At 38.5% G+C, this 21,000-nt stretch overlaps 1 protein-coding gene across 11 annotated transcripts in view; it reads left to right on the top strand.

Annotated features, from left to right (window-relative positions):
• The window catches only part of RPS6KA3 (ribosomal protein S6 kinase A3), a 171,474-nt gene that overhangs the window by 131,494 nt on the left and 18,980 nt on the right, over positions 1 to 21,000 (top strand). For 7 of the 11 annotated variants that reach the window (XM_008989060.5, XM_078364252.1, XM_035289154.3 and 4 more), the window contains 8 exons: positions 987 to 1,057; positions 11,061 to 11,149; positions 11,633 to 11,697; positions 11,775 to 11,877; positions 12,831 to 12,955; positions 14,922 to 15,047; positions 18,243 to 18,332; positions 19,962 to 20,120. In XM_008989060.5, coding sequence (XP_008987308.1) covers positions 987 to 1,057; positions 11,061 to 11,149; positions 11,633 to 11,697; positions 11,775 to 11,877; positions 12,831 to 12,955; positions 14,922 to 15,047; positions 18,243 to 18,332; positions 19,962 to 20,120 — 828 coding nt within the window. The remainder of the gene's footprint in view (positions 1 to 986; positions 1,058 to 11,060; positions 11,150 to 11,632; positions 11,698 to 11,774; positions 11,878 to 12,830; positions 12,956 to 14,921; positions 15,048 to 18,242; positions 18,333 to 19,961; positions 20,121 to 21,000) is intronic. The other 4 variants (XM_078364251.1, XM_078364255.1, XM_078364254.1 and 1 more) reach the window with 1 other exon arrangement.

Here is a 21,000-nt window from a genome sequence, read left to right as displayed (position 1 = left end):
AAAAAGTAAAATAAATTCGCTGGGCACAATGGCTCACACCTGCAATCCCAGCATTTTGGGAGGCCAAGGCAGGCAGATCACTTAAAGTCAGAAGTTCAAGACCATCTTGGCCAACATGGTGAAACCCCGTTTCTACTAAAAATATAAAAATTAGACTGGGCGCAGTGGCTAATGCCTGTAAGACCAGCCTGGACAACATGGTGAAACCCCATCTCTATTAAAACTACAAAAAATTAGCTGGGCATGGTGACACACACCTATAATCCCAGCTACTCAAGAGGCTGAGGCAGAAGAATCACTTGAACCCAGGAGATGCAGATTACAGTAAGTCAGGATCGTGCCACTGCACTCCAGCCTGGGTGACAGAGTGAGACTCCATCTCAAAAAAAAATAAATAAGTTCATATGAAATTGGCATATCTATCAAATTGTTCAAATATCTACACTTTAAAATTGCCATGTGAAATGTGATTGATGAAGCTGAGCATGGTGGCCCATGCCTGTAATCCCAGCACTTTGGGAGGCTGAGGTCGGGGGATCCCTTGAGTCCAGGAGTTCAAGACCAACTTGGGCAACATACTGAGACCTTGTTTCTACAAAAAAAAAAAAAAAAAAATACAGAATTACCCATTCATGGTGCCATGGGCCTGTAGTCCCAGCTACTTGGGAAGCTGAGGTGGGAGAATTGCTTGAGCCCAGGAGATGAAAGCTGCAGTGAGCCAAGATTGTGCCATTGCACTCCAGCTTGGGCAACAGAGCCAGGCCCTGTCTCATTAAAAAAAATGTGATTAATTTTTACTAAACTGTATAGCTCAGTTTTAGGAATCATCAAGTTCAGTAACAAATATAGTAGAAATAGAAAGCACTTGTTTTATTATGTAGCAATTTTAGAAGATTTGATTATAGTTAAGATGATGCTTTTTTTAACCTTCTAACCTTGAAATTTTATATTTATTGACTAATACTGATTATTTTGCCTTTCTATAGTTTGAAATGCTTACTGGTACACTACCTTTCCAAGGAAAAGATCGAAAAGAAACAATGACTATGATTCTTAAGTAAGTACTCCCTTAATGTAGATGTCTTGATTAGATTTTGACATAAAAGCTTCAGGCCAGGCACTGTGGCTCATGCCTGTAATTTCAGCACTTTGGGAGGCCGAGGCAGGTGGATCACTTGAGATCAGGAGTTCAAGAGCAGCCTGACCGACATGGTGAAACCCCATCTCTACTACAAATATAAAACTTAGCCGGGTATGGTGGTGCACACCTGTAGTCTCAGCTGCTTGGGAGGCTGAGACAGGAGAATCCCTTGAACTCAGGAGATGGAGGTTGCAGTGAGCTAATATCACACCACTGCACTCCATCCTGGACAATAGAGTGAGACTCCTCAAAAAAATAAAACAAATCCTTCACACTAAAAAATAAGATTTTAGAGTGTTGGCATGTTAATAGTGAAATACTGAAAACTTTACTTTTGAGATTTGTAATATGTCCAGGATGCCCATTACTTCATTTCTGTCTACATTGTCCTGGAAATCCTAGCCAATATGATAAGTCAAGCAAAAAATTAAAGCATAAGGTTTAAAAAGAAAAAATAAAATTATCATTATTTAGAAAACATGACCCTATCCATAGAAGATCCATTCATCAGCTTGTACCACATAGCAAAACCCTGTCTCTACAAAAAATGCAAAAATTAGCCAGGCATGGTAGTGAACACCTGTAGTCCCAGCTACTTTGTGGGGTGAGGGATGGGGGCTAAGACTGGGGGATCATTTGAGCCCAGGATGTTGAGGCTGCTGTGAGCTGAGATGATGCCCCTGCACCCCAACCTGAATGACAGAGAAAATCCTGTCTCAAAAAAAAAGAAAAGAAAATCCAGTGATGACGTAAATTCTTGGAATTAATAAGAATTTAGCAAAGTTACTGGATACAACAAAAATGTATTTCTTGTCTCTATACTAGTAATAGAAAATAGAATTTTTATCCAGGCACAGTGGCTCACACCTGTAAGCCCAGCACTTTGGAAGGCCAAGGTGGGCAGATCACCTGAGGTCCAGAGTTCAAGACCAGCCTGGCCAACAAAGCAAAACCCTATCTCTACTAAAAATACAAAAATTAGCCAGGCATGGTGGCAGACGCCTGTAATCCCAGCTACTTGGGAGACTGAAGCAGGAAAATCACTTGAACCCGGGAGGCAGAGGTTGCAGTGATCTGAGATTGCATCATCGTACTCTAACCTGGACAACAAGAGTGAAATTCCATCTCAAAAAAATAAAATTAAATAGAATTTTCAAAGAGGCTACTGTTTACAACAATATAAAAATTATCAGATACATAATGATATATCTAGCAGAAGTTGTGTAAGACCTCTGTACAGAAAACTAGAAAATATTATTTAAAGATATTTTAAAAGACCAAAATAACTTGAAAGGATATACCATGTTCATATTATGACAAGCCCAGTGTTGTAAAGTTATCAGTTGAAATATAATGTGAACCAACCAGGCATGGTAGCTCATGCCTATAATCCCAGCACTTTGGGAGGCCAAGGTGGACAGTTTGCCTGAGCCTAGGAGTTTGAGACCAGCTTGGGCAACATGGGAAAAACCCATCTCTACAAAAATAAAAAAATTAGTCAGATGTGGTGGTACATGCCAGTGGTCCAGCTACTCAGGAGGCTGAGGTGGGAGGATTACTTGAGCCTGGGAGGTCAAGGCTGCAGTGAGCCCTGATCACACCACTACACTCTAACCTGAATAACAGTGAAGAGGGAGACCTGTCTCAAAAAATATATATATATAATGCGAACCACATACATAATTTTCAGTTTTCTAGTAGCTACATTTAAAAAAGTAAAAAGAGGCTGGGTGTGGTGGCTCATGCCTGTAATCCCAGCACTTTGGGAGGCCAAAGTGGGTTGATCACCTGAGGTCAGGAGTTTGAGGCCAGCCTGGCCAACATGGTGAAACCCTGTCTCTACTAAAAATACAAAAATTAGCCAGGCGTCATGGCACACACCTGTAATTCCAGCTACTTGGGAGGTTGAGGCAGGAGAATCACTTGAACCTGGGAGGCGGAGGTTGCAGTAAGCTGAGATCACACCACTGCATTCCAGCCTAGATGACAAGAGAGAAACTCCTCCTCAAAAAATAAAAAAGTAAAAAGAAGCAAAGTTAATCGTAGTATTTTATTTAACCCAGTTTGCCCAAGATGTTATTTCAGCATGTAACCAATGTTAAAAAGTAATTGAGGTATTGTAAAATATTTTTTTCATACTCATTTGAAATTCAGTGTGCATTTTACACTTACAGTTTGGATTGGCCACATTTCAGGTGCTCAGTAGCCCTATGTGGCTAGTGGCTACTATACTGGGTGACAAACTATAGTTTCAATTCAAATCACATAAAAATCCTAACAACTTTTTAATGTGGATCTTGATAAACTGATTCTAATATGATAATACAAAGGACCAAAAATAGCTGAAACACTCTTGAAGACCAAGATAGGAAGACTTGCTTTACCAGGTATCAGTCTTATTATAACAGTAATTAAGATTATATGACATTGAAACAAGTGTAGAAAGTAGATCTGTATAATAGAATAAAGAGCCCAGAAATAGATCTATATATATGGATACTTAATTTGCGACCATTGGGAATTTCAGAGCAGTAGGGAAAGAACAGCCTTTTCTTAATTAATCATTCTGGAAAAGTTAATATTCGTATAAAAAATAGGCAGGAATTGGTAGCTCACCTGTAATCCCAGCACTTTGGGAGGCTGAGGCGGGAGGATTACTTGAGGCCATGAGTTCAAGAATGTAAAAATATCTGGGTGGGGTAGTGCACACCTGTAGTCCTAGCTACTTGGGAGGCTGAGATGGGAGACTCACTTGAGCCCAGGAGGTCAAAGCTGCAGTGAGACATGATCATGCCACTGCAGTCCAGCCTGGGTAATAGAGCAAGACCCTGTCTCGCAAAAGAATTTACTTTAAAAGAATTAAAAATTGGCCTGGCATGGTGGCTTATACCTGTAATCCTAGCACTTTGGGAGGCCACGGCAGGTGGATCATGAGGTCAGGAGTTCAAGAGCAACCTGGCCAAGATGGTGAAACCCTGTCTCTACTAAAAATACAAAAAAAATTAACCAGGTGGGGTGGTGGGTGCCTGTAATGCCAGCTACTTGGGAGGCTGAGTCAGGAGAATCACTTGAACCTGGGAGGTGGAGGTTGCAGTGAGCCGAGATCGTGCCACTGCACTCTAGCCTGAGTGACAGAGCAAGACTCGTGTCTCAAAAAAAAAAAGAATTAAAAAAAATTTTTAAGAAATCCTACCTTCCACCATACATAAAAATCATTATCTTAAGAGGGAAAAAAAAATCATTGTCAATCTATCAAGAACTCCAATCAGTAAGAAAAAAACCAACTCAATAAAAACATGGGCAAGAGACTTAGGGATCTGACAGAGGAGGATATTGAGTGGCCAAAAAACTTATGAAAAGATACTCAATCTTGTTAATCAGAAAATACAAATTAAAATCACAAGGAACTATCACTGCATACTCACCAGAATGGCTAAAATTAAAAAGATTGACAAGAGCATTGTGAATCATTTTTGGCCTAGACTGCTGCCCTTTAACAGAATTTTTAAAAATTTAAAGACTGACAGTACAAAATGGTGGGATGTGAAGCAGTGGCAACTTTTATACATAGCTAGAGGGAATATAAATACTCATATAACCACTTTAGAAAGCAATTTTTGTCCTTCTAAAGACAAATATATGTATACCATCATCCACTAATCTCCACATCTAGATAGACATGCACCCATGTTAAAAGAATCTGATTACTCACACATCAAAAAACAAGTACAAAGCCATTCATAGCAACATTATTTGTAATAGCCAAAAAGTGGAAACCTGATTATGAACAGAGGAATGAATTAATAAATGATGTTATATTTGTACAGTTGAATACAATAGAATTTTTATTTACTATATGTATTTTAGGTTCTGTGGACCACACATAGTCTCTGTCACATATTCTTTGTATTTTTTTCCAACCCTGTAAAAACATAAAACAATTCTTAACTTGAGAGCCATACATAAACAGGCTGAAGACTTGGCCCATGGGTGTGTGTAGTATGCCATATAACAAAGAAAATGAACAAACCACAGTTACATGCACCAACTTAGATAAATCTCACAAGAATTTGGAGCTAAGGAAGTTCAAACACAAAAGAATAAGTACTATGTGATTCTATTTGTAAAGTTTACAAAGCAGGCAAAACTAAGGTGTAGTTTTTAGGGTTCATATTTAGATGGTTAAAAGCCTGAGGCAAAATAAGGAAAGTGGTTACACTGGATAAGGGGTTCTGGCAATGTTATGTTTCTTGGCCAGATGACTATTCAGTTTGTGGTAAATCACTGAGCTGTGTACTTTCGGTGTTTCTGTTTGGGGTTTTTGGGGGCATTTTATATTCTTCTACACAATAAAAAAGGTCTAAAAAGATGTGCTACGTAAGTGAATGTTCAGTGAACTTTCATCACTGAACCTTTATCACTTCATCTACTTTGATCCCTCCCTTTCAGCAAACAAACACTCTCTTGTGTTGAAGAAACAAAATCTTTCTTTGACCTGGCCTTCCTTTCAAGTTACCGTACCATCTTCCTGCATCCTTTCAACACAAAGCCTCTTTAAAAACTAGTCTATGCTTTCTGTTAATACTTTTTTGGCTTCTTTTATTCCACAGCCTATTTGTCATTCATCCCCATCACTCTACTGAAACTGCTCTCACTATAGCTATACGTGGTCTTCTGGTTGCTAAACCCAGTGGCAGGTTGTCAAAAGGCTGACTGTACCATTCATTCACACAATTCATTTAACAGATGTTTGAGTTCTTGCTACTCATCATACTTGAGATGTAGTATGAACAAGGCTGAAAAGGTGTTTGGTAGTCTTCAGAACTTATATTTTAGTGGGGGAGACAAGGAATTAATTTCTAAACAAATAGTTTCAGATAGTAATAAGAGATATAAGGATAATAAATCAGAATAATAGTGTGAGGGAAGGAGCAGAAAGCAGGAGCCATATTAGATGCGACACTTAAGAAAGGTATCTCTGGGGCCGGGCGCAGTGGCTCAAGCCTGTAATCCCAGCACTTTGGGAGGCCGAGGCGGGTGGATCACTAGGTCAAGAGATCGAGACCATCCTGGTCAACATGGTGAAACCCTGTCTCTACTAAAAATACAAAAAATTAGCTGGGCGTGGTGACGCATAGCTGGCCTGTAATCCCAGCTACTCAGGAGGCTGAGGCAGGAGAATTACCTGAACCCAGGAGGCGGAGGTTGCAGTGAGCCAAGATCGTGCCATTGCACTCCAGCCTGGGTAACAAGAGCGAAACTCCGTCTCAAAAAAAAAAAAAAAAAAAGGTATCTCTGGCTGGGTGCGGTGGCTCACGCCTGTAATTCCAGCCCTTTGGGAGGCTGAGGCAGGTGGATCACGAGGTCAGGGGTTCAAGATCAGCCTGACCAATATGGTGAAACCCATCTTTACTTAAAAAAATACAAAAAATTAGCTGGGCGCAGTGGCACATGCCTGTAGTCCCAGCTACTCGGGATGCTGAGGCAGGAGAATCACTTGAACCCAGGAGGCAGAGGTTGCAGTGAACCAGGATCGTGCCGCTGCACTCCAGCCTGGGCAACAGCGAGACTCCATCTCAAAAACAAAAAGAAAGTATCTCTGGGTATTTGACACTGTTGGCCACTCCCTCCTTAGTTTTTCCTAGTTTCATCTGCTTCTCCCATCTCTCTAACTATTCCCCTTTTGGTCTCTTTTACATGACCATTTCTTCTCTTCCTGTTTTTCTTTTTTTAGTTATAAAACATTTTCAAATATGAATTCTCAAAAACAGAATAATTCAGTGAACACATATACCTGTCATCCAGATTCAACATTTATCAAGATTTGGTCATTTGCTTTATTCTCTTTTTCTTTACTAAAGTATTATAAGCATTCCAGACGTATCATTTCTTATCTACTTAATTCAGTTTGCCTTGCTAAAAATTTGGATGTTTTCTTACACATCCACATAAAGCTAGTAATATTGCCCAGGTATGTATCATCAATCCTTAACCAGGTTTTTCAGATTTTCTTCAAAACTGTGTCTTTACAGTTGCATCCAAATCAAGTCTGTACATTGCATTTGGTTGTACTTCTTAAATGTCTGTTACTATAGAACAGTATATCCCTGTTTTTACCCTTCTGTTTATTCATAGAAACCAAGACAGTTGTTTTATAGAACTCTGCTTTCTGGATTTATCTCGTCAAAGAATGAGACCCTCTCTCAATATCTGAAACAAAAAGCATAAAGCTTGTTTTATTCCTTGCTATAGTAAGTGTAGAGTCTCCCCAAACCTAGTAGACCACTAATCTTATGTAGGGTTTAGAGGAAGGATGGAGATCAAGAACTGGCAGATTTTCAGGTCTATAAGTGGGTTGACATTAGCTGGTTAAACTTTTTAGCAAGATTATTTCACAACTAATACTGTGTGGTCCCTATTACATCAGGATGCTTACAATACCTGGTTGCCCCCACTTTAAGTGATGGGCTCCAGTGGTTGCAGCTGATTCCTCCATTGTACAGTTCCCTGTCAGGCTTTTAACTAATGGTTCTATCCATTAATAATCATTACTTGAAATGATTATTTTATAAGAAATTCAAAAGTGATGAATTGCTTTTTTAAAAAGTGTTTTTTAGAGATGAGGTCTTGCTCTGTTTCCCATACTGAATGCAGTGGCATGATCACAGCTCACTGCAACGTCAAACACCTGGGCTAAAGCAATCCTCCTGCCTCAGCATCTCGAGTAGCTAGGACTACAGATACACACAAGTTCTTTAATCTTTTGTACCGATGGTATCTCGCTATGTTGCCAGGCTGGTCTCAAACTCCTGAGTGCAAGTGATCCTCCCACCTCCACCTCCCAAAGTGTTGGGATTACAGGCATGAGCCACTATGCCCAACCATAATTTTCTATTATTATTATTCCTTCCTCATTTATTAGCTGTTATTTTCTCGAACAACAAACTTTCCCTCATCAACTATGATGATTTTAATTACTTAAAATAAGGCTCATTCAAGAAAGAGAATAAATACTTAATTCTTTTCTTGTTTCTAATGTCAGAGCCCTAGTTACTTCCAGTAGGAGTAGTATCCAGTGAGTTGAGTATTTGTGTCTTGGCTTTGCTTTTTCTTATTTTACTATAATAAACTCATGGGATTTAATAATCAGTGTGATTCAGGCAGTCGCATTCATTATTTTTAATGCCCAAATTGTTCTTTTTCTGACTACCTTTTAAATGCTCTTCTCCCCCAACATCCATCTATGATATGCTTTTCTTCCCCCTCTGTACTTACTTTCCTGACTGACTTCTGTCTTTCCTATAACTACCCTCAACATTTTAATTACTCTCAGATCACTCTTTCTTACATGAATTTACTGGGCATTAGACCTGTGTTTCCATTTACTCACCTGCCTGGCCCTCCCAAAACATATTACATGCATGATTTCACATCTTTGAACTAAATGTATCTTTATTTGCTGTTCTTTTCTTCTTCTTATACTGCCAGTTATCAGCATTTTCATGCACCCTCTTTCCTAAGCCAGAAACCTGGAAATCATTTTTTATTTCTTACACATAACTAGGTATTCTCCAAATTCAATTTCAGAATTATTTCACTGTTCCAGCCTTTCCTCTGAATTGCACTGCTTACAGTATTTAGGCCACAGTAACCTCTTACCCACACTATCTGACCACATTCCTAAGTTGACTGCTTTCCACTTAGGACATCTTCCCACTCCAAATTGTTCTCTACTACCCTTGGAGTTAACCTCTTAAAAATAAGTCTGGTCATGTTAGCTCACTGTTTCAAGACCTCTGCTGCATCCCTGTTACCTAATACAGCATTGTTTCCCCAGATTTGTTCAAGGGAGTATTAATTCTACAAGATGTTAATAGGTATTATTTGAAAAAGAGGTGCTGGAAATAAATACTTAGAAAATACTGATTTCACCCATAATCCCAGCACTTTGGGATGCTGAAGTGGCAGGATCACATGAGGCTAGGAGTTCAAGACCAGCCTAGCCAACATGGCAGAACTCCATTGCTACAAAAAAGTAAAAAATATATAAATTATCCAGGTGTGGTGGCATACCTCTGAAATTCCAGCTACTTGGGAGTCTGAGACATGAGAATCTCTTGAACCCATAAAGCAGAGGTTGCAGTGAGCCAAGATTGTACCACTGCACTCCAACCTGGATGACAGAGTGATATTCTGTCTTTAAAAAAAACACTGATTTCTTTTTTTTTTTTTTTTTTTTAATGGAGTCTCGCTCTGTCACCCAGTCTGGAATGCAGTGGCATAATCTCAGCTCACTGCAACCTCCGCCTCCCGGGTTCAAGCAATTCTCCTGCCCCAGCCTCCTGAGTAGCTGGGATTACAGGCACACACCACCACACCTGGCTAATTTTTGTAATTTTAGTAGAGACGGGGTTTCACCGTACTGGTCAGGCTGGTATTGAACTTCTGACCTCGTGAATCCACCTGCCTCAGCCTCCCAAAGTACTGGGATTACAGGTGTGAGCCACCATGCCTGGCTGATTTCTTTTCTCTAGATTTCTCAGCCTTTTTATATGCGGTGTATTTTAATTCTGTGTCTCTAATAAGGGGATATAATAGATGCCATTCTACAAGCTCATTGGGTCATGAATTTTTTTATTGTTGCTAAGTATCTAGAGGGATTAATATTATTCAGTAAAATTTGGGGAAACACTAGCCAAATGAATCAATTATCAGCCTTTAGATTGTATTCAAGAACTTTCATTATCTCCCATGTTAAATTAAATATCCCCTACTGGTCCCTTATCACTCTTTGTGTATGCTCCTCTGCATTTGTCTCTTAGTATACTAGGATTATCTGTATCCATCTTCACCATGGACTGTGGGGTCCATGGACTCTGTTTATCTCTGTATAGACCTCAGCACTAAACAGTGTCTGGCATGTAATAGCTCACTAACAACTCACTGAATAATATATGGATCTGTTTCTGAAATAGGAATTTTCCCTAGCTGTGTTATTATTGTCATACTTACAGGATCATTGGTTTCTTTAATTTGTAGGTCTGGAAAAAGAATTAAAATTATATATTAGAGCTGAAACAGACCTTCAAGTTCATCCAGGCCAGCAGTTTTTAGACTGTATATCTTCAGTATTCCATAATCCTCTTTCCCACCAGTTCCCCTTCCCTGCAGGGGCTGTTAAAGGGAATGGAAAGGAAAAAGTGGCATATGAAACACATGTTCTCTTAGCAGTTTTAAATGTTAGGTTTCATAAATTCCCTTTGAGGAGGAGTTCTGAGGCTACATTTTGGGAGCCATTGGTCTAGTGACCAATACCCTTGCTTATGAAGAAGTGATAACAGGCCCAGAATAATTGACTTTCCCACTGTCACAAAGTTCTTAGTAACAGAGCCAGAACTAGGATTCAAATGATCTTACTTTCACAGTGCTCTTTGCAATATTTTGAAAAATTAAAAAACTCGTTAGATTATGAACTGAAATTTGGTTATGTGTTCACATGAAAACTTGTACATAAATGTTCACCATAGCTTTATTCATATTAGCCCAAAACTGGACACAACCCAGATGTCTTTCAACAGATAATGGATAAACAAACTAACGTATTCATACAGAAGCCATATATGTAATAAAATGGCATAGAACTAAACACACAAATAAGTGCAAGTAAAACCAGTGCCATGTGAATGAGATAGTTGGATTGTTTCCTTGTCAATATCCTGGTTATGATAATTGTATTGTAGTTTTGCACAATGTTACCATTGGGAGAAACCGGGTAAAGGGCGCAGGGGATCTCTCTGTTTTATTTCTTACAACTGAGTGTGAACCTACAAGTATCTCAAAAAGCTTAATTTAAAATTTTTTTAAAATAAAAGTACAGATGCCTCCAAGAAATAAAATATTATGTGGATTTATTATTTAGAGCCAAACTTGGAATGCCTCAGTTTTTGAGTCCTGAAGCCCAGAGTCTTTTACGAATGCTTTTCAAACGAAATCCTGCAAACAGATTAGGTAAAAATTTTAATTAATTTGTTTATGTTGTGTATTTGTTGGTGTTTGTTATAGTGGGGAGTGGATATTTGTTTTATGGTGGAAGATTAACTATTTAGACAAAGCTAGGCATGGTGGCTCATGCCTGTAATCTTAGCACTTTGAGAGACCAAGGTGGGAGAATTACTTGAATCCAGGAGTTCAAGACCAGTCTGGGCAACATGGCGAAACCCTGTCTTTACAAAAAATACAAAAATTAGCCAGGCCTGGTTGTGTGCACCTGTAGTCCCAGCTACTCAGGAGGTTGAGGTAGGAGGATCGCTTGAGCCTGAGAGGTTGAGGCTGCAGTAAGCTGAGATTACACCACTGCACTCCAGCCTGGATGATAGAGCAAGCCCTTGTCTCAAAAGTAACTAATTAATTAGGCAAGTATTGAAAGCAAAGGCTGAACAATATGTATATTTCTCCTTGAGATAAAATTACCAATGAATCCATTTTTGATAGGTGCAGGACCAGATGGAGTTGAAGAAATTAAAAGGCATTCATTTTTCTCAACAATAGACTGGAATGTAAGTATAGAATGAAAACTTGCTTGAAATATTTCATTAGAATTAAAATATATCTAAGTCTCTTTTTTTTCCTCCAGAAACTGTATAGAAGAGAAATTCATCCACCATTTAAACCTGCAACGGGTAGGCCTGAAGATACATTCTATTTTGATCCTGAGTTTACTGCAAAAACTCCAAAAGGTAAGGAGAAAATGTGAAAATACAGATATAAGATAACAAATATATTTTTTTTCTTGTTCAATCAGAAAATCTTTTCCAGACTCTGGGCACAGTGGCTCACGTCTGTAACCCCAGCACTTTGGGAAGAAGGCCAGGCAGGCGGATTGCTTGAGGCCAGGAGTTCGAGACCAGCCTGGCCAACATAGTGAAACTCTGTCTCTACTAAAATATAAAAATTAGCCGGGTTTGATGGCATGCGCCTGCAATCCTGGCTACTTGGGTGGCTGAAGTACGAGAATCCCTTGAACCCGGGAGGTGGAGGTTGCAGTGCATCAAAATCACACCACTGCACTCCAGCCTGGGTGACAGAGTTGCACTCGGTCTCAAAAAGAAAAAATGCAAACCTTTTCCAGGATAACCTTTATGCTATCTTCAAATCTCCTAAATTTGCTGTAGATCCACCTTGTCTCCCCTGTTCCACCCCAGCTGGGTTATTATTGAGGGCCGCAGTGTCTAAAATGGTAGCCAGTAGCCACATGTAGCTAATTAAATTTAAATTAATTAAAATTTAAAATGTAGTTTCTCAGTCACACTAGGCACATTTCAAATGTCAAAAAGCTGCATGAAGCTAGTGGCTATCATATTAGACTGTAAAGATAAAATTTCCATCATTTCAGGAAATTCCATGGGACAGCATTAATTTTGAATATCATTAACCCTATAATTCATCAATTAATTCTTCAAATGAATTAGCTATTTTCTAGGCTCCAAGGGACTAGGATGTTGGTGTTGTAATGGCAATACACAATCAGAAAAGATCTGATACAGTACCTCACAGGTATCCTGGAAAGCAAGAGGTATATACTGTGTACCTGAGAAACAGAATTCCAGAATAAGTGAAAAAGGTCATAGTGTCAACAGTTTTTCCCTTAGTTACCTTTCAAATGAATCTTGTCACTTCTTACTCTTTTCAGATTCACCTGGCATTCCACCTAGTGCTAATGCACATCAGCTTTTTCGGGGGTTTAGTTTTGTTGCTATTACCTCAGACGATGAAAGCCAAGCTATGCAGACAGTTGGTGTACATTCAATTGTTCAGGTGAGTGGATGTCTAAATAATTTTAGATTTGGAATGTTGTAAGATATAGTTCATTCTGTGAATAATTAGATTTTTTTCTGCTGACTTTAAATGAGCAATTTAAAATACATTTTAGACTGGGTGCAATGGCTCACACTTGTAATCCCACCATTTTGGGAGGCCAAGGTAGGTGGATCACTTGAGGTCAGGAGTTTGAGACCAGCCTGGCCAATATGGTAAAACCCTCATCTCTACTGAAAATACAAAAATGAATTGGACGTGGTGGCGCACACCTGTAATTCTGGGTACTCAGGAGGCTGAGGCACAAGAATCACTTGAACCTGGGAGGCGGAGGTTGCAGTGAGCAGAGATTGCACCACTGCACTCCAGCCTGGGTGACAGAGTTGAAACTCTGTCTCAAAAAATAAAATAAAATAGAATTCATTTTATATCATTAACTTTACTCTTTGAAATTTTTTTCATTTATCATCGAAAAGGTTGCAAGAGCCAAAATCCTAGATACCTATGTCACTTGAAAATAGAGTTGAGCTGTTTTATTTATGTCCTCTCCTGTGCCTCAAAATGTTTTTCATGCTGAGTTTGTTTCACCCTTTGCCTCCATCAGGTCAGCTATGGTGAATTGAGGTCTTCTGGTTCTTTGATGCCTTAGAACAGGGGTCAGCAGACTTTCTCTGTGAAGGGTCAGATTATATTTGAGGCTTTGTGGGCTATATGGGCTCTGTCACAACTACTCAACTCTGCTATGTAGCACAAAGAAGCTGCAGACAATACATAATTAAGTGGACATGGCTGTGTGCCAATAAAACTTTATTTACACACACAGGCAATAAATCAGATTTGGCTCAGTGACCATAGTTTGGCAATGTTTGCCTTAGAAAGATACAAGAAATAAAAATGAACTCAAATCTTAAGTCATCTTTCTAATCAAAGGGAACTAGATATATGTTTTGAAGCAGTGGATTGTTTTTAGTATATAATTTGTACTTGGATTTGCTTGATGATTAAGTTGCTTTTGCTCTAAAGATTTTTCATGAGTCAGTTACGCTGCTTTCCACTTTGTAGAAAACCAATTAAAACACTGGTTTTTAAGCAGAGCTCATGTTGGAATAGTCTGTGCCATTCACTATGCAAGCACATGAATGTATGGCAACTTTTTAAATTATAAATTCTGTACCTAACATAGAAACCACAAACTTGTATATTCTACAGAATTCAAGTTTTAATGCATAGTATACAAAGCTCATGGGCATGGAGGTCTCATATCAGTATAGCAAAGGGCAGCACAACTTTCCTCAGCCTGTTTATGGAATCAGTAAGTTGCTGTTTATCATCTGCTGTATATGTTATTAGTCCCTAACCCATGACCAGCTTCTTTAGCAGAAATTGTATAAAGCTATGACTTCAGGGTGAAGAAGGGAGGGTGTGGCTACTGAAAGTCCAAAATGCGCTAATAAGTATTGCTTGCAAATACATTGTTTTATTTAATCTTCAGCATTACTCTCTGAGAAAATACAGGCTCAAAGTTACACAGCCTGTAAGTGGTACATCTGAGACAAGAATTCAGATGTTCTAATTCTGAATCCTCTTAAATCCTTTTCTTCTATACATAGGTTTCAAACCTCTCATTTGCAAAGGTGCTTGAAAACTTATAGCCAATTCAGAAGTGGAATGAGGCTGAATCACAGACAAGGATATAGGTCTCACATCAAGTAGCTCTGCTTTTTCTATTGTGCAAATTCAATTTTTATTTTTAACATAAGCTTTTTTAAGGCACATTTCTTCCTGTACATTTCATTAGTAAACACTTCCAAAATCACTTATAGAAGAATAAGTACTATAAAGATGTATTTATTCTTACTCATTTATATGTAGAGCGTCAACAATGCATGCTGAGTAACATTCTTCCCTATTATAAAATGCACTAAAGGTATTATGGGACTCTTCACCAATTTATAATTTTTTGTAGCAGTTACACAGGAACAGTATTCAGTTTACTGATGGATATGAAGTAAAAGAAGATATTGGAGTTGGCTCCTACTCTGTTTGCAAGAGATGTATACATAAAGCTACAAACATGGAGTTTGCAGTGAAGGTAAATATTTTTTATTTAAAATCTAAGTTGTACAGTTATTGTTAATGCATGTCAGTACCAGTTAAAAATTACACTCATTGTTAAAAATGTCTTTTATTATAAAAAAAATTAAATTTAAATATCTGGCTAGTGATATTCAGAGACCTTAATCTATCTAGAGCCCTATAAGCTAAAGGTAAGGTGGTTATACATCTAGTTTGCCCAGAGTAGTACCAGTTTACACCTCAAGTGATTTTTAAAGTATCTTTTTTGCTCTTAGAAGTCCCCATTTTATGCTCAGGGTGTCAGCAAATTCCTCAAAATTGTATGCAAAATTTTGTATGTTTGTATCTTCCCTGGCAAAAATGTTCATACCTTTCTTTACATCTAAAAGGATCTTGGAACTAATAAAAGAATAAAAACCACTATCATAAAATTCATTATCATTGGCTGTTTTAATTTCATCAAGTATCCTAAGACAGAACTTTCTAAGGCAAAAGCCAAGGAACCTAGCTCTGCAATAAAGTTTGAATTTCAAACCTTTGTTTGTTCACTTACAGCTAAGTAAGTGAACAAACACTATATTCAAATCTGTCTTTTCACTTCTTGGAATAGTAGTAGCCTCTGCTCTCCAATCTCAAGCAATTCAAACAACATCTAAAGCTTTCAACTTATTTAAACCTTAAGACTGGTTTATAAATATGCATAGCTCCTGTGTAGAGAGATAGTGACATTAGTTATTACTGTTCTAAACTCAGATATAACTGCTTCAGAGTCATCAGTATGTATAGGGCTTTTGTGTGGATAGGATGAACCATAGAAATACATTTAATTTGCTTCATTGGAAGGACAGTAAAGCTAATTTTAAAGAAGGAAATAAATTTTTAAAGAAATACTTAATTTTCTATTTTCTTATTCCTTGCTCTTACTGAAATCTAAGATACATAGAAATTTTCAAATTGCTTACATGAAAGGAAAAAAGACTGATAACATATTTGGTGGGCAGTTTAAGGATGTGTCTTGCCTCCATAAATACATGATAACAAGCAGAAATGTCCTGAGGCCCCTTTGCATTACAGAAACCTTGAGGACTATGCCTAAAACCTCGAAAATATCTCCAAGCTATTTGTGGATATTTGTGACTTAAATGATTCATAAAACCCATCCCAATATAACTGGACTACTGAAATTACTACATATTTGAGGTCCACAAGCACAAGTATAGCTCTAATGTAAACTGGGCTCAGATTAGCAGATGTACGCCAAAAACAACCCCTCCCAGTGTCTTCTGGTTTTTAAAAAACTAGTCCCAGATCATCTCTTAAATTAGCATGTCTGTTCCATATACCTGTCCTCTTAATCACCCATTTGCCTAATTCCACACTATCATTTGCAGTTGATTACAATGGGCACCTATATGTTTATCTTCTCTCTTCTCCAAATACAGAACTGTTTTATGACTACAGTCCATCCTTGAATAACACAGCACTTAGGAGTGCTGATCTCCAAGCAATTGAAAATCTGTGTATAGCTTGACTCCCCTAACTTAACTACTCATAGCCTACTGTTTACCATAAGCCTTACTGATAGCATATACACACATTTTGTATGTTATATTTATTAGATACTGTATTCTTACAACAAAGTAAGATAGAGAGAAGGAAGTGTTATTAAGAATATCATGCCGGGCACAGTGTCTCACATTTGTAATCCTAGCACTTTGGGAGGCCTAGGTGGGAGGATTGCTTGAGGCCAAGAGTTTGAGACAAGCCTGGGCAACATAACAAGACCCTGTCTCTATAGAAAAATTGTTTAAAAATTAGCCAGGCATGGCTACGTGTACCTGTAGTCCCAGCTACTCAGGAGGCTGAGATGAAAGGATTGCTTGAGCTCAGGAGATTCAGGCTGCAGTGAGCTATGATGGTGCCACTGTACTCCACCCTTGGCAACATAGCCAGACCTCATCTCTACAAATAATTTTTAAAATTAGCTGAATGTGGTGGCATGTGCCTGTGGTCCCAGCTACTCAGGAGGCTGAGGTGGGAGGATCACTAGGACCCAGGAGTTCAAGGTTGCAGCAAGCCATGATTGTGCCACTACACTCCAGCCTGAGCAACAGAGCAAGACCCTGTCTCAAAAAAATTATAAGGAAAAGAAAATATATTTACTATTCAATTAAATGGAAATAGATCATAATAAAGGTCTTTATCCTCATCATTTTCACCTTGGATAAGGTGAAAATGTAAGTAGGCTGAGGAGGGAGGAGGAGGAGGAGAAGGAGTTGGTCTTGGGTGGCAGAAGCAGAAGAAAATCCACGTGTGATTGGTCCCTCATAGTTCAAACCTGGATTGTTCAAGGGTCAACTCTAAATCTATTTCAGACAGAAGATTGGGTTCATACTGACAGTTGTAACCTCTTTCCTAGGTTGCTGGAGGGCCCGGGTATTTAGTACATACATTAATTACTAAGCTGTTTAAAATTGAACATACAAAGGCCACCTAATTTGTTTCAGACCACCCTTTGAATGAATCGAAAGCAAAATTTATCCTTTTTATATAATATTAGTTTAGCAGAGTAAAATATTAAGAGAAATATTACTATTTTAAAGGGCTTTATTATAATAATTAAACTGAATTCTAACCAAATATAATTCTAGGTATGATTTTCTGTGTAGCTTTCTGCCTAACTTCAAAAAGAAGATTGTTCTGCTTAACTGGTAATTAGCTTTTATAAGTAGCTTACAACTAACAGGATATTCAACTGAAGGATTTTATTAAAGGAAGTAAACAATTCAATAAGCAGATATTAGTGGTGGTGTTTTATCTAGCTCTTAATTATCTGTATTGATGGGGGTTAGAAGTTGATTGGAGTTCCCAAATGTTTAAGACCTTCAAGGATAGAAGAAAAGATACGTTGACTGTGTTCTTGGTACCTTTTCTCAAGACTTTTTGAGCTTTTGGTAAGTCCTAAACTTACTACAAACTTAACATTGGAGAGGCATGGTGGGAATGTGACTCATGAGTTGTAATTTTATAGCCTTGCCATCTATATTAAGACTGGCTTCCTGATTAAACAGTAAAGGTAGTTGAATAAAACTGATTGATAAATGACTTATTTATACACTATTTACATGAGGTAATGCCCAAGGTCTGCAGTTATAAACAGTTAATAACTGTATAGTTCATGAGCTTCTGTTCTAAAATATTTGCCTTTTAGATTATTGATAAAAGCAAGAGAGACCCAACAGAAGAAATTGAAATTCTTCTTCGTTATGGACAGCATCCAAACATTATTACTCTAAAGGATGTAAGTAGACTCTAACATGGATCATTTGAATCAGTTGTCTAACTCACATTGAAAATAGTGTATTTTCAAAAATCGTATTGTAGACAAAGGACTCAACATAGGCTGAGCACAGTGGCTCACTTCTATAATCCCAGCAGTTTGGGAGGCCAAGGCAGAAGGATTACTTGAGGCTAGGAGTTCAAGACCAGCCAGGTCAACACAGCGGGAACGCCATCTCTACGAAAAAAAATTTTTTTTTTAATTAGCTGGGCCGGGCACAGTGGCTTACACTTGTAATCCCAGCACTTTAGGAGGCTGAGGCAGGAGGATTGTCTGAGCCCAGGAGTTCAAAACCAGCCTGGACAACATAGGGAGACCCTATCTCTACAGAATATTTAAAAATTAGCCAGGCATGGTGGCTCACACCTGTGGTCACAGCTACTCTGGAGGCTGAGGTGGGAGGATCGCTTCAACCTGGCAGGTAAAGACCGCAGTGAGCAGTGATTGTACCACTGCACTCCAGCCTGTGTGGCAGAGCAAGACCCTGTCTCAAAAAAAAGAAAAAAAACCTCAGCATGATAAGTTTAAAGTAGATTTGAAAACAATGTATATATGTATATGGCATAATTTCATTTATCAAGAAAGATATGTTTATACAGTTTTTTTTATACTTTTGCTTTAAGAAGAAAAGTACTTAGGATATTATTGCTTTTAATATCTGCATTTACTTGAACATTTACCTAAATGTTCAGTGTTAATATTACTGTTAGTTAATATTCAATATTGACTAGTCTCATTCTCCAGCCTCCCCTAAGGTATCTTCCACATTACTAGAAAGAGATCTAACACTCATAACTACCCATTTAACTTCCCTGCCTATAGTCTATAATCTCCAGCCCCTTAAGACCCTGCCTTCCTCTGTAGTTTTCAGACTTCTCACATACACTTTTTCATCCACCTTATGCTCTGTGTTCCATTATGTAAATTTCTTGCACATGCCTCATTTTTACCATGCTGCTCTGTCTAAATTTATAGTTCCCTTAGTTGCTAACACCACTTATTTTCTTTGCCTGGCTAACTACCACACATAAAGATTTTGCTAAGGCATTGCTTCTTCCAGGAAGCCTGCCCTGCTCATTGCCACCCCAAGGACAAGTAAAGTATCTTCCACTGGACTGTTATGATACCCTGCTGCCTATGGCTCTCTTGACTTTTATTATAACAAAGTGTCAACAAAGAGTGTGAACTCCTCAGGTAGTGTTCAGTCCTCTCTTGCTAATGATGTTCACAATAGGCCCAAAGGCCATATCTGGTTGTTGTCAAAACTCAAATTTCCTCAGATTATCATTGCTCATGAAGACATGGCAAAACCTCATCTCTACAAAAAACTGCAAATGTTAGCCAGTTATGGTGCCATGTACCTGTAGTCCCAGCTACTTGGGAGGCTGAAGTGGGAGGATCACTGAACCCAGGAAGTAGATATTGCAGTAAGCCAAGATTGTGCCAGTGCACTCGCGGGCGACAGGGCAAGACTCCGTCTCTAAATAAATAAATAAATAAAATTTTTCTTGAATATAAAATGAGTTTCTCTTTTATATTTTAAATTCTGTTTTGGACACATAAATTACATTTTGATGTTAAATTTTATAGGTATATGATGATGGAAAATATGTGTATGTAGTAACAGAACTTATGAAAGGAGGTGAATTGCTGGATAAAATTCTCAGACAAAAATTTTTCTCTGAACGAGAGGCCAGTGCTGTCCTGTTCACTATAACCAAAACCGTTGAATATCTTCACGCACAAGGGGTAAGTCTTTTTAACACTCTACACACACATATGCACACACGCACACATACACACATTTTTTCTTTATGTTTGAGCTAAAATTACAAAGATAGAAGTTGCTTTATGCATGTAATGGAAAAAAGCTGCTATTAGCTGAATTATCCTACTGGTCTTCCTCTATGTAAACTTTTCTCATTGAGATGGAAGTGTTCCTTTGATATCCTAGCTTGTTTATGTTAAACTCCTGTGCTTCCAAGAAAAAGTAACTGATCTCTTCCGACCTGGAAAACATAGCATTGTGTCTGCTAGCTCACTCTGTACTCATGAAAACCAGGCCCACTTCAGGTTAGAAGCAGAAACAAGGAATCCTGGTTTGTATTCATGTATAAAAGGAAATCCTTAAAACAATGAGGTCAAGTAGTCACATGCTTCTGGCTGATGGATATGCTCTTCATTTCTTCTTGTACACAGATTTTTAGTAAACAGCAAAACGAGAAATCGTATTTCTAGGCTGGGCACAATGGCTCATTCCTGTAATCCAAATACTTTGGGAGGCTGAGGCTGGCAGATCACTTGAGATCAAGGGTTTGAGAAAATCATATTTTTAAAAGAAGGCAGCCGGGCATAGTGGTTCACTGTAGTCCCAGTACTTTGGGAGGCCAAGGCAGATGGATCACAAGGTCAAGAGTTCAAGACCAGCCTGGCCAAGATGGTAAAACCCCATCTCTACTAAAAATACAAAAATTAGCCAGGTGCAGTGGCAGGCGCCTGTAAGCCCAGCTACTCAGGAGGCTGAGGCAGGAGAATTGCTTGAACCTGGTGCAGCAGAGGTTGCAGTGAACTGAGATCATGCCACTACACTCCAGCCTGGACAACAGAGTGAGACTCTCTCTCAAAAACA

The sequence above is a fragment of the Callithrix jacchus genome, chromosome X (genome assembly GCF_049354715.1).
Source record: "Callithrix jacchus isolate 240 chromosome X, calJac240_pri, whole genome shotgun sequence".
Lineage (NCBI taxonomy): Eukaryota > Metazoa > Chordata > Mammalia > Primates > Cebidae > Callithrix > Callithrix jacchus.
This window is presented reverse-complemented; position numbering and strand designations above follow the sequence as displayed.